Below are 14,072 nucleotides of genomic sequence, written 5' to 3'. Positions count from 1 at the left end.
TTCCTGCCTCCACCTCCAAGTGCAGGGGTTGGTCTGGTGCTGCTTATTTTCAGACACTAAATTCTGTATCCCAAGATCTAGTTGCTCCCAAGGAGGAGATCCTTATATACACCAAGTAATGCTATGTATGTAACCTAGCTTCCCAAGTCAATTGGTCAATAAAAGGCTAAAGCCTGTGACAGGGCAATCGATAGAGGTAGGAGGGTTTTCAGTGACCTGGCTGGAGGTCGCAGATAGAGAGTGGAGAGACAAAAGGACAGGGACACTGGAGGAGGCCGTCATGAGGGAAGACCATGAGCACGGGGCCAGGAAAACCAAGTACCCAGGGGCAGATGGCAGGGATGTAAGTTAGCTCCAAACTGGAAATGCTGCACAATCTAGACTTACAGTTTGTAAATAAAATACCTGGAGTGTGTATCTTTTATACAGGTTAGCACGAATTTGCATTTCCTTTTATAGCCAAGTTCTAGGATGACAGGCATGTGTCACTGCTTATAGAGTTTCGGATGTACACTGTTACAACCACAGCAAGAAGAACCACCTCAGCCAGGCGGTGGTGGCATGCCTTTAATCCCAGCACTCTGGGAGGCAGAGGCAGGTGGATTTCTGAGTTCGAGGCCAGCCTGGTCTACAGAGTGAGTTCCAGGACAGCCAGGGCTACACAGAGAAACCCTGTCTCGAAAATAAATAAAAGAACCATCTCAGACAAGTTTTTAAAAAGCGTTTGTTTTAAATCGTGCGTGTCTGTGTGCTAGCACTTGTGTGTAGTGCTTGGGAAGGCCATAAGAGGGCACTGAAGTTACATGCTGGGTTTTACTGATGCACAAAGTGAGGCTTGGCAGGGAGAAGTGGGCTTAACCTACTGGCTTTGCACGATTCAGACAGGTAAACTAATCACCTGCTGTCATGCAGGGGCACCGAACGTCGCCAGTGCTCCCTCCCTCCGCAGGGCTCGAACTTAAAGTCTCAGGGCCTTTTTGGGGACGTTCCCTCTAGAGCCGCTTCGGGGCCCAGTGCGTAGGCACCACGCCATGGCCTGGCTCAACTCCTCCACGTGCGGCGCACACCTCGCACCGCTCGGCAGAGCTCGCCTCGCGCCTGCTTCACTCCCTCCGCCCGCCCCCTGTGGCGCCCGCTTCCTATTGGCTGACGGCTTCGTCGTTCCGACTGGAGCCCGGCGGGCCCCCACCAGCCCGGAAGTCCCGCCCCACGCGCGGGACTCTGGCCTTCTGACAGGCTTGGAGGCTTGTCTGTCGGCAAGGCCGGGCCCGAGTCGGCGGCTGGGGGCCCGCGGTCGCTGAGCGGCCCGGGCTGGCGGCGGTTTCCGGTTCAGCGCGGCTGGCGGGCGGGCGGCCCGGAGCGGCGGCGGCGGCGGCCCCCGACAGACAATGAGAGCGGCGGGGCGTTGCTGAGCGGCGGCGGCGAGAGCGACGCGGGCCTGGGGGCGGGGCGGGCGTCAGTCATGGACAATCAGGTAAGGAGCCTCCGCCCGGGACTGGCCTCCCGCTGCCCTGCGCGGCGTTGTGGCCGGCCCTGTGCGCACACGGCCCCGCGGGCGCCCGGTTTGCGCGCGCCCATTTGGATGGGCCCTTCTCCAGCAACCGCGACCCCGGGGCGTCCTTCCCCCATCGCCATCTCGGGATGCCCCTCCTCCACTGTGACCCACGAACCCCTCCCCCATCGCGACCCCAGGTCTGGTGCAGAACCCCTTGGGTCTATCTCAGTATCCCAATGCCACTCACTCCACACTGGGGGATTCTTTGTCAGCGTAGTGTATCCACACCGCCGCGGCATCTTGGGGGTCTCAGCCTGGCTCAGAGCCCTGTGAGACACCCCTTAGAACTCCAGAGTACCCCTTGGGCATCATTCAGGAAATCAGGGCTTCAGCACCTTAGGAACTCCATCTGCTTCCAGAGGTCCCTGGAGGCACCCCTTAGGACCCCAGTTTACACACAGACTCCTGAGGTGTTTGTCAGGATCCCAGGGTTTTAGCACCCTGGCCATCACAGTCTGGAACCCTTTGGGATTCCCCTTAGAGCCTTGGTACTAGCATGGCACCCTGGGGATCCCCAGCCTAGTCCACAACTCTCCAGGAAGACTTTTGGAATCCTATAGCCACTCACAGCAGCACCGTGGGGGATCCTGTCCTGGCCCAAAATCCCCTGGGGAATCTTTTAGAATCCCAGTGAGAATGGAACCCATTGGGATTACAAAGCCACCCGCTCTAGCTGGGAATTCACATCCCTTGTGAATCCAAATCTAACCAGACTCCCTTCAGACCTTCAGTACATCCCACAGCTCCTGGCATCCTTGTCTGGCCCAGAATCCTTGGAAACATGTCTCAGAACTTCAGTGAGACGTCAGACCCTGTGGTCCTGAGCATGGCTCAGAATCTGTGGAGACTTTACACAGAGTCCCCACAGACAGCTCCAGTAACTCTAGGTCGGGCCCCCCCACATACCCTCTTAGATACCAGCCCACCCCAAATATGGCCCGAGCCTGTCTCCTTCAGAAGTTTCTTTCTTCCTGGACCTATGACCCCAAATCTCTCCAAACTCCAGGAACTCCCAGACCAGCTTCAGGTCTGTTTTGGATGCTGTCTGCCCAGCCACACCCTCTCTCCATCTAAGACACCCACTTTAGGTCACTTTTCCCAGCCTCCTGCCTAGCCTGCCTCCTCTCTACCTCTTCCTCTCATGAGCATCTGGTTCCCTTGCACTGTGTCCTGGGACTCTGGCCTGGCCTTTCACCTCTTGGTAATTAATTCAGATGTCTAGGCCAAAGTCTTCAGCCCCTTTGACTGCTGCCCACTCTGTGCCCAGGGCCCAAGAGTGGCACTACCTTTCAGATCTAGACCAAGGACGGTCTCAGACCTGGTACACTAGAAGTCCTTCTGAGTCCAGGACTCTGTTATGTCCTGACTTCGGCCAGCTCTGCACTGAGACAGCAATTTCCGACTCTGCATCTGTAATCCTCATCCAGTCCTCTCACCCTGGTAGGCTCCTCTGATCTCAGTTGGTCTGCTGCAGCCCTGGTCCATAGAGCCCTTCCCCTTCCCCTCTCTATCCCTGCTCCCTCTCCTCACATTCCTATGGTCTTCCAGCCTCACTTAGCTGCAAGTGGATTCCCAGGCTCCATGTTGGCAGCCTCCTGCCACTTGGAAACCAGCCCTGTTGGTTCTTGTAAACCTGAGGATCTTCTGGCCTTGTGCCCATGTCACCTAGCTCTGTACCATGTGAGCTCCTCCCCATCTTCTTCAGATTACCCTTACCCAGGGTCACATCCTTCCCCTTCCTTTCCAAAGACCGAACTTCCAGGGTACCAGTCCTGGAAAGACGTGGGGCTGTGGGGTGGCAGCTGATGGCTTCCTCTGCTGTTGGTAAGGGCAAGTTGGGGCATCACTAGCTGCTGGCGCCATGGAGGAGGCTTTGTCTGGTTTGCCCATGTGGCTGTGTAGTTTCAGGTGCACCAGCAGGGACCTCCTGTGTGCCCCACTCTCTGTGACCCAGGATCATTGGGACAGGTAGCTCATGGCATTGCTTTTGTCCCTAGTGTGCCTGACTTGCTGCTAGTGGATAGGCTGGTCAGCAAGCCTGCTTGCTACCTGGGCTCTTCATTGAATGAACCACACAAAAAGTCCCTGTCTTTTGGCACCCTCTGCACTCCAAAGCTCAGGAGTCCTTGTCCTCGATAGAGTCCCCAGAGATTGGAGACCATTCCCTCTGTGGTGTGCTAGGGGGCTGTCACTTGGTGGCTGCGATGCTGAGGAAAGGCAGCAATCTCAGGGACAGTGGGGAACAGGATTTGCTTAGGTGTAAGACCCCTAAGAGCAGCTAGTGCTCAGCTGTGACTGTGGCTGCTTTTAGGTTTCAGCCAAGTAGTATGAAAAGTTGAGTCTTTATCGCAGGAGCACCTGTTAAATGCTGGGCAACCATCATGACTGAGTACCCAGCAATACCAGAGGGAACAGATAACTAGACATGGTCACTAGAAGTTTACCAATGGTGCTGGGCTGGGGTGTTAGTGAGCATGCCCATCTGCCTTTCCTTCCTGGCCAGTTCAGGAGAACCCTAGCAGCTGCCCTCCTTGCAACTATGAGACCCCTCCAGGGGAGTGGAGAGCTGGCCCTCAGAGATGTTATTGTCCTCAAAGGACTGTAGGTATGCAGGGTAGAGTCCGAGCCTCTCTCCACCGTGGGGTTGCCATGAACCTGTATGCGCCTTCCTGGGAAGCAGTGTGCTCTATTGTGGGTGCTAGCCCTGCACACCTTTTATGTCCCTATCCTGGTCTCATGTTTCCCTGTGACTCAGGCTGGTGCAGAGGCCAGCACAGAAGCGATAGTTTTTACTCTGGGCTTCCCATTTCCATATGGGCAGGAAGGCCAGGAAAGAGTCTCAGGTGTCCATGCCCACCTCACTTCCCAATCCCATGCTGTCTGCTATATTGGATTTCCATGTTGAGCAGGGGCATACCCAGGATTGCTGCTGACTTTGGGGAGGGATGGAATGGAATTGGCTTTTTGGGGTACAATGCTAGAAAGATGAGAAGGGTCTGAGAACTCAGTGGGGCTCCCCAGCAATCATTAGGGAGGGTGTTGTAACTCCCAAAGAACCCGGAGCCCCCTTCCCAGAGTCCCTGGCCTGGCCTCAGAAAGGATGCAGTGTGATCACGGGTAGCCCTGTTTGGGACTGCTCTACTCTAGAAAGGGATATTTTTGGCTCAGGTGTGGGGCCGGTGTGGATTCTTTCCCTGGTGTCCTGAGTGTCCCACCTCCCCACAGGAGTCCTGGGAGGGAGGCTGTGGGCAAGGCCCTGGAGTCGGAGCCGAGTCTCTGGCCCTCTGTAGCTAGTTTTAGGCGTTCTCACTCTGCTTTACTGGCCTGCTTGACCAGGGTAGGGACCTGCGGCCTGAATTGGGGCTGCCAGCAGGTCTAGTACCCCGCCCAGGGAACAGGAGACACATAGTGGCTCTCCTTGTGTTGTAGACACTCTCTCAGTCTTCTTTCAGTACCTGTCATATCCATGTGGATGGCACACCTGTCCCTTCCCAGGTCCATCTTATCCCTTTGTTTTGAGCATCGTGCCCTGTCAGAGGGAAGAAGGTAGCTGGACCCAGAAGGAGATGACAGTGGTTGGAGACTGGGTCCCAGGGCTGCCAACTTAGACGTTTTGTTGTTGTTGTTGTTGTTGTTGTTGTTGTTTTTGTTCTTCAGGCTTGTCTTGCCTTTTGGCCAGATGCTTTCCACTGTAGTGGAGTGTCTTAGGGGTACTGTGTTTCTCTTATGCTCCAGGCTACCTTGCTTCCCAGGAGTGCTGTCTGGGACTAGTTCTAGAGAGCTCAGTTGACTTGGTCTTATGTCACCAGTGCTCTGTTGGGTCACGGTCTGGGTCCTGGCGCCTTTTTGTTTGTTTGTTTTGTTTTGTTTTTTGGTTTTTCGAGACAGGGTTTCTCTGTGTAGTCCTGGCTGTCCTGGAATTCACTCTGTAGACCAGGCTGGCCTCGAACTCAGAAATCCACCTGCCTCTGCCTCCCAAGTGCTAGGAATAAAGGCGTGCGCCACCACTGCCCGGCCCTGGCACCTTTACCATCAGTGTGTGAACCTTGCTATGGGGGCGGACCTGATGTTTTTTCTTACTGTAGGTGAGAGTCAGATGCATGCCAAGGTATTGCCAGCAGGGGCCAAATGACAGGTCTAATTATACCGTGGGGTGCTGTGTAGATTCCCAGAGGAAAGGGCATTTGTTACTGAGAATTCCCACAAGAAAATCAGATGAAAACCTATAGGAAAACTAACAGCTAATGACTGCCTCCTGGGTCCAAGCTTTGACTGGGCTTTTGAGAGTTGGCTAGGAGTGGATGATAGAAAGATTGGGGGGGTGGAGGGATAAGTTGATTGATGTGTGGATGGATGGGTGGATGGATGGATGGATGGATGGATGGATGGATGAATGGATGGATTGATGGGTTGATGGGTTAATGGATATGTGAGGGCAGCGCAGTGAGTGGATGGACAGGTGGCTTGGTAGATGTATGGATAGATATGGTTGATGGCTATGTTAGTGCATGGTGGGTGAATAGACAGATGGGTAGATGGGTGATAGGGGAGGATGGATGAATTGATGGATATATGAGTGTATGGTGGGTGGATAAGGGTGTGTGGGTGGACTTGGGAGTCGCTCAGAGCTGTGGGATGGGGAGTTCTGCCTTGTGTCCCTCCACACCTAGAGAGAGCAGGCTCGCTCAGGAAGGGCCTGTGAGATGCCCCTTGTGCTGTTTGTCTGGCTTGCTGGATTGGGACTCTGGGTCTGAATGCCTTCCGCCTGGCAGCATGAAGCCTCCTTTGAGCTTAACTGACCCCAGGTGGTACTCTGAGACTTTGGGCTGCTTTGCCCCTTGGCTTCTGATCTCCAGCAGCAGGATGAGTGACATTTCTTGGGCCAGGTCCTGGCTGCTCACCCCTGCATGGGGGCTTTCCTTGATGTCCAGACAGCAAGGTCACTTGTAGCTCCCAATTTTGGGATTGTGCAGAGGCATCCATGTAACAAGTGGTCATGGTGCTAGGAGGGCCTTGTGGTGCTGGCGGCGTGAGGTGAGCTGTGTTGGTTACGGCAGTGTCTCCACCCAAGTTTCCCATGCCATCAACACTACTGGAGAACCAGCTGGTGGGTTTGCTCAAGTATGGGCATGAGGGATCCAGGTAGAGAGCAAGGAGGGGCTGAAGATGAAGGCACCAGGGTGGCTAGGGCTCAGCTGTGCCCTGAGCTGCAGCATCAGCACCTTTAGGTCCTTTTCTCATGTTGACGACCACCACCATTTCTAGAAGATCCTGGCCCCCACAGGGTGTGGGTCTCTCCTGAGGTTCAGCACAGGAAGGATGAAGGTGATTAGGTCTGGAGGACCTGGACATGACTGGTCCAGCCCTTAACTGGGGGCGTTGTGGCCCTAGTTGGCACCGGCCCTTTGGGAATTAGTGTAGCTAGCCAGTGCTTTGGGCACAGACTGCCAACGCCTCGAAACCTCCTGTTTACTTTGGCTTGTGCCTTGAAGTTCTGGTGCCTGCATCCTAGCCCCAATGGAGCTGTGGTCATTCATTCTTTCGCAATAGCCACCGTGCTGCCTGTGCTGTGGCCCATATGAGAACCTCATGTCAGGCAGGCAGGCAGCCCAGGCTCAGCTGGTGAGTTGTAGGATGTAGAGATCAGGCCTACAGCTGACAGGAACTCCAAAAAGTGGCTCAAGGGAATAGGGTCACCAGTGTTTAGGAATCTTGGAAGCCTCTAGCCAGCAGTGACCCTCTGATCATGTTCTCCAGGGTGCTGGCAGTATTGTTCTAGATCATGTTGAAAATTCTCTAACCATACCTCATGCTCATAAAACTGCTTGTGCTTCGTCTGTAATTTGTGCAGGTTTCCTGGGGTCTGGCCATGTAGACCAGGCTGGCCTTTAGCTCATCTTCTTTGCCTCTGCCCGGTCACTGACATGCATCACACCCAGCAGGGTATAAGTGTTGATGGGCAGTTTCCCCCAAGATGTTCCCAGTGCTGGGATTCTGGGCCTCTGTTCTGCCCTTCTGATAGAGTTACAGCCCTGTCCCCTTGTCTCAGAGACCACATCTGCACTCAGGTCCAGCTGGGTTCTCCTGTCAGGCCTCCCTTCCCTTTCTCCAACTTCTCCCCATCTGCCTCCATTTGTGGCCAAGCATGTCTTACAGATGTCCCTGCCATTACCCACTTACAGTCCACTATCACACCCACTGTGTCCCGTCTGGTTGCCCCTTTTGCCAGCCCTCTGGAGCACTTTCTAGGAGCCTAAACTATGTTTGTCCTGGCAGAGATTTGCATACACACACACACACTAGAGGGGTTATGTGGTCAGGTGTGGGGAGAGGGTTGCAGACATAGGTATGACTTCTGGAGTCTAGGCACCTGGACATGGGTTCCACTGGGGAGGGCTAGCAGAGGCCAGTGTGTGAGGGTTCCTGGGCGAAGGCTGGGCCTCCTGCCTGATTGTCTTGGGTGTCTGGACAGGGCATTTAGCAAGCCAGTGTGGCCTCTGCTGTTGGCAGGACCCTTTTTTATATTGTCAGGCCCTTCCATCAAGTGTAGTTTGGTGGGGTCAGACAGGAGACCCCAGCACTTAGGAAGCAGAGGGGTGGAGAGTTCAAGGGCAGCCTGGGCTGCATGGTGAGACCATGTCTTTAAAAGGGTTGGGGCTGGGTGAACTAGGGCTGAGCGTGATGGCGCACACCTTAAGTCTCAGCGCTGAGTTCGATGATAGTCTGGTTTACTGAGGCAGTTTTAGGCTAGCCAAGGTTACTTAAGTGAGACCTTGACTCAAAAATAAACATCTAGGGAGGGCTTGATGGTGCAAGCTCAGTGCTTGCCTAGCACGCGCGAAGCCCTCAGTTCAGTCCACAGTGTCACAGAGAGAGAGAGGCAGACAGAGTATGCATGTCCCTGCACACGTGTGAGCTATATTTTGGGCTGAAGGGAAGGCTCAGTAGACTGCTGCCTTGCAAACATGAAGACCTGATTTGAGTCCCTAGAAATCATGTGAAAAGCTTGGTGAGGTGCTTGTTTGTGAACCAAACCTTGGGGAGCTGCAGCCAAGGAGGTCCTGGGGCCTCATGACCATCTGCTCTAGCCTACTTAGTGTGTCCAAGGCCTGTGGGAGATTCGGTCTCAAAGAAAGTGGGCCTGGGCAATAGCTAGGTTGTTAAGGCACTTGCTACTGCTGCAGAGGGCCAGAGTTAGGTTCCCAGCACCTAGCAGGTGACTCAACAACACCAGTTCTAGGTAATCCAGTTCCCTCTTCTGACGTCCCCACTCCAGCTTCATACACAGCAGATACACAGAAAAATATGTAAATAGAGTAAAAATAAACCTTTAAAAAGAACATGAATAGTATTCCTGAGGGTGACCTTCAGAGCTGTCCTCTGCTTCCATCCACACACAGGCACACACACACACACACACACACACACCACATTAAAAACATGTAAAAACACTGGAGAGATGGCTTGGTGGCTAACGTGCTTACTGTGCAATATGAAGGTGCGTTTGAGCTCCCTAGCACCCGTGCAGACCAGCACTGGGGAGCCAGAGGTCCTGTGGCCTTCTCTGCCTTCTGTTGCTGGGGTAAACACATGGCCAAAGACAGGTTGACTTGGCTTACATGGCCAATCGCAGCCCATCACTGAGCCAGGGCTTGCTCCTCATGGCTTCCTTAGTCCTGTGTTTTTTTATACATCCCAAGACCACTCACCCCCATGGTACATGATTAATTAATCATTAATTAAAAAACTACAGCACGGGACCATCTGATAGAAACGTTTTCTCAGTTGAAGTTCCTTGTTGAGATGATTTTGGCTTGTGTCAAGTTGACAAAAAGTAACCAGCACCTGGGCAAGCTGGTGACCTAGACAGGTCAGACCAGCACTGATGAGAGGCCCTTCATCAATATGTACAGTGGAGAGTGCTGAGGGAGGATCTTTGGGCTTGCATACATATATATATAACATGTCCAGAGAGGGTTTCACAGAATCCCTCTGCAGGGATTCTAGTTGGCTCCCTTTTCTGAGGTGGGCCCACTTTTGTGCTGGGAATCCCTTGGAGTGTGGTGGCTTTGTGTTTAGTTTGGGGCTGGCCTGAGTCACCTGGGGCTTCAGGGTACAGTGTTAAGACACCTGCAGGAGGAAGGGAGGATAGAGTACTTCATCAAGGAGCTGCTGTGTCTGGCGAGGGTAGCACTCTGGGACCATTGGTAGCAGGCTGCCTAGTTGTGCTCTTCGGGGTCTGAGGCTCTGTGTTCAGGTGAACAGCAGCGACCATGATAGTTTTCATAGAGAACACAGACTGGGAGATGGTTAGGGAAAATGTCCTGTGGAGGACCATTAAGTCCTCAGTGCATCCAGGGTGTCCAGGGGATAGCATGGAATTTAAGGGGCAGAAGATGTTGCTGCTGATGTAAGGGCCAGAACCTGAGCCCTCTTTGCACATGTGGGCGACTGTGGTACATGTGTAGCTGTTTCCTGGAAGCATGCAGAAGCACCCACAGCCAGCACTGACTGTGTCCTAGGCCAGGGCACAGGACAGCAGTGAGTGTCTGCGTCTATGATGACCAGGTCCCTGTCTCCCTCTTTCCCCTCAGTGCACTGTCCAGGTGAAGTTAGAGCTGGGACACCGCGCCCAGCTGCGGAAGAAGCCCACCACTGAGGGCTTCACCCATGACTGGATGGTCTTCGTGCGTGGCCCTGAACAGTGTGACATCCAGCACTTTGTGGAGAAGGTCATCTTCCGGCTGCATGACAGCTTCCCCAAACCCAAGCGTGGTGAGTGCCTTTTTCCTGCCCTTCCCCACCAGTGGCCCCAGTGAGTTTGGAGGTGGCAGGACCCCTTGGCTAATGACAATGTTCTGCCTACTCGTGGAACCTGGCTGGGGACAGATGGGTGCTGGAGCAGCCAGGAAGTATCCTGGGTCAGAAGCAATTAGGGTGATGGCTTAAGAACTCTGAGAAGTCTGACTAGGTGTACAAACAACTCTTGAGGGCTGAACCCATGCCCAGCACAAAACAAACTCAGCAGTATTTCTGGAGTTTGTTTTTTTTTTTGTTTTGTTTTGTCTTGTTTTTGTTTATTCTTTCTCACAGTGCTTTGTCTGGGCTTTTTTTTCTCCCCTTGTACATTTTTTGCTTATACGTTAGGTATGTGTATGTTGCTTATACGTTAGGTATGTGTATGTTTCTTGTATGTTAGGTATATGTATGTTTCTTGTATGTTAGGTATGTGTATGTTTCTTGTATGTTAGGTATGTGTATGTTTCTTGTATGTTAGGTATGTGTATGTTTCTTGTATGTTAGATATGTGTATGTTTCTTGTGCTTTCTCTTTTTTTTCCCCCTGTTTGTTTTGTCTATTCTGGTTTGTTTTTGTTTGTCTTGTATTATTGTTATTTTTAAGATGCTTGTTTGTAATCTGATGAGAGAGAGAGAAAGAAAGGATGTGAGCTTGGGTGGGTAGGAAAGGACCTGAGAATAGTTGGGAGAGGAAAACTAACCAGAATATACTATATGAAAAATGTATTTTCAGTAAAAAAAAAAAAAAAAAAAAAAAAAGACTACATACTATTTAGGGTAGAAAGATTATGGGGGCTCTTGTCACTACCTGGATGTATCTCTCTTCTGGGTACCATGTTGTCAAGACTGCACCAAGGCTGTCCCCTTACTTCCTCACCTGCCTCAGGAGCAGCTTCCCTGAGGACAGTGTTAGGTGAGGTTTGAGATCACAGGTGACTTCCTGTGGCAGGGGGCTCCTGGCAGGCCAGGGCAGATGGTCTCTCCTAAGGTGTGTGTGTTTGTGTAGGCTGTTCAGACCACCTCGACTGTTGACTCTTCACTTTTACATGTTAGCTGAATGCTTACTGCTGGGTCACACACCTGATTCTGAGGAGGATGTATGCTGGGCAGGGCTCTTCTCCTACTAAGCTGTCCCCAGCTCCTGCCTGGGGGATTCCACATAGGGGCTTTACCCTATCACTCCCCAGCCCCACACTGGGGGATTCTACTCATGGGCTTCACCTTGTCACACCCCAAGGCCCTCACTATAAGATCAACTACAATGCATACTGTTTTCTTGGATGTGTCAGGACTGAGTAGAATGCTTTTCTATAGTGAAGCTCTTCAGCTGGGGAGAGCTGTTGCTGCACGGCTCAACTCTTTTTTTTTTTTTTTTTCTTTTGTTTTTTCGAGACAGGGTTTCTCTGTGTAGCCCTGGCTGTCCTGGAACTCACTCTGTAGACCAGGCTGGCCTCGAACTCAGAAATCCACCTGCCTCTGCCTCCCAAGTGCTAGGATTAAAGGTGTGTGCCACCACTGCCCGGCTGACGGCTCAACTTCTGCACTGCTATGTGAGCTGTAGCCCATGAAAATTGACACTGGGCCTGCAGTGGGTGACAGGTTATACTTGGGCCAAGTACCCCTCCCACACACCTGTTTGTTTGTTTTCACATCCCAACCACAGTTTCTCCCTCCTCTCCTCCCAGTCTCTTTCCTCCAGCTCCCCTCTTCATCAGCCTCCACTTCCCATCCCTGTCTATTCCTCCTGTTTCTCTTCAGAAAGGGGCAGCCCTCCTAAGGATGTCAACCAGCCATGGCATATCAAGTTGTAGGAAGACTAGGTACCTTCTCTCCTATTGAGGCTAGTTGAGGTAGCCCAGTGTGGGGAAAGGGTCCCAAAGGCAGATAACAGGGTCAGACAGCCCCTGCTCCCACTGTTAGGAGCCCTACAAGAAGACCAAGCTACACAAGTGTAACATATGTGCAGAGGGCCCAGGTCAGTCCCATGCATGCTTTCTCCTCGTGCCTCAGTCTCTGTGAACCCCTATGGGCTCAGGTTAGTTGATTCTGTAGTCTTATGGGTGTCTTTGACTCCTCTGGCTCCGGCAAGCCTTCCTTCCTATCTTCTGCAAGCTCCACCTAATGTTTGGCTATGGGTCTCTACATTTATTTCTATCAGTTACTGGGTGAAGCTTCTCTGATGACAATTGGGCTAGATGCCAATATAGGAGTATAGCAAAATACACTTGGGAATCATTTTATTGACTTTCTGTTTTCATTTGTTTGGTTCTATCCTTGTTCTCTAGGCTGTCCAGCCTCTGGTTCCTGGTCCTCCAGGCAGTGTCAGTGGCGGGCTCCCTCCCTCTCATGGTGTGGGTCTCAAGCTGGATCAGTCATTAGTTGGCCACTCCCACAATTTCCGTACCACCCTTATACAATTGGTGTTTTGTTCAAAAAGTTCTCTCTTGTGCCTGTGCATTCAAGGCTATTCCCCACTTCTTTTCTGTCAGGTTCAGTGAGTCTGGTTTCATGTTGAGGTCTTTGATCTATTTGTATTTTACATGCAGATACCCAATTAGTCCAGCACCTTGAACATGCTTTTTTCTTCTGTTGTATAATTTTGCCTTCTTTGTCAAAAATCAAGTTTCCATAGGTATGAGGATTTACTTCTGGGTCTTCAATTCAATTCCGTTGATAACCTGTCTGTTTTTATGCCAATACTATGTGGGTTGTTTTGTTTTGTTTTGTTTTCTTAACTACTATTGCTTTGTAATACAGCCTGAGATCAGGGATAGTGATAAATCCAGAAGTTCTTTTATATTGTTCTTTTAAGGTCTGTAAAGAATTGTGTTGAAATTTTGATGGGAATTGTGTTGAATCTGTTGGTTGCTTTTGGTATGATGACCATTTTACTGTTAATTCTATGATCCATGAACAAGGGAGATCTTTTCCATCTTCTGATATATTCTCTGCTTTCATTTTTCAGTGACTATGAAATTGTCATACAGGTCTTTCACTTGCTTGGTTTGGTTTTACCAAAGTATTTTATATTATTTGTAGCTATTGTAAAGGGTGTTGTTTCCCTAATTTCTTTCTCAGTTCATTTATCATTTGTATACAGAGAGGCTGCTGATTTCTTTGAGTTAATTTTGTATGCACCCACCTTGCTGAAGGTGTTTATCAGCTGTAGGAGTTCCCTGGTAGTATTTTTGGGGTCATTTATGTATGCTTCATATCATCTGTGAATAGTGAGGACTTCCCAGCACCTCTGGAAAATCTTGTGTGTGATATATGACTAATATACCTGTGTCAGGGATGGAGACCAAGGAGTCTGCTGCACTTAGTTTCCATTGCTGTGAGCAGACAACATGACCAAGGCAACTCTTATAAAGACAACATTGACTTGGGGCTGGCTTACAGGTCCAGAGATTAAGTCCATTATCATCAAGGTGGGAGCATGGCAGTGTCCAGGCAGGCATGGTGCTGGAGAAGGAGCTGGGAGTTCTACATCTTGTTTCAAAGGCAGCCAGGAGAGGACTACTTCATGGTCAGCTAGGAGAAAGGTCTCAAACCCCACTACTCCCATAGTGACACACTTCTTCTGACAAGGCCACACCTACTCCAACAAGGCCACACCTCCTAATAGTGCCACTCCCTAGGCACTATTATATGCAAACCACCATAATTTCCTTTGTCTTATTGCTCTGGTTAGGACTTCTAGTACTATATTGAGTAGATAA

At 51.3% G+C, this 14,072-nt stretch overlaps 1 protein-coding gene across 2 annotated transcripts in view; it reads left to right on the top strand.

Annotated features, from left to right (window-relative positions):
• The first annotated feature begins 1,238 nt into the window (after nucleotides 1-1,238).
• Mllt1 (MLLT1 super elongation complex subunit) overlaps nucleotides 1,239-14,072 on the top strand; it is a 42,276-nt gene continuing 29,442 nt past the window's right edge. Inside the window, exons 1-2 of one of the 2 annotated variants that reach the window (XM_052192570.1) lie at nucleotides 1,239-1,474; nucleotides 10,150-10,330. In XM_052192570.1, the coding sequence (XP_052048530.1) occupies nucleotides 1,463-1,474; nucleotides 10,150-10,330 (193 nt within the window). In that variant the 5' untranslated portion in view covers nucleotides 1,239-1,462. The remainder of the gene's footprint in view (nucleotides 1,475-10,149; nucleotides 10,331-14,072) is intronic. The other variant, XM_052192569.1, reaches the window with a different exon arrangement.

This window comes from Apodemus sylvaticus, chromosome 9 (genome assembly GCF_947179515.1).
Source record: "Apodemus sylvaticus chromosome 9, mApoSyl1.1, whole genome shotgun sequence".
In the NCBI taxonomy this organism is placed as follows: Eukaryota; Metazoa; Chordata; class Mammalia; order Rodentia; family Muridae; genus Apodemus; species Apodemus sylvaticus.
This window is presented reverse-complemented; position numbering and strand designations above follow the sequence as displayed.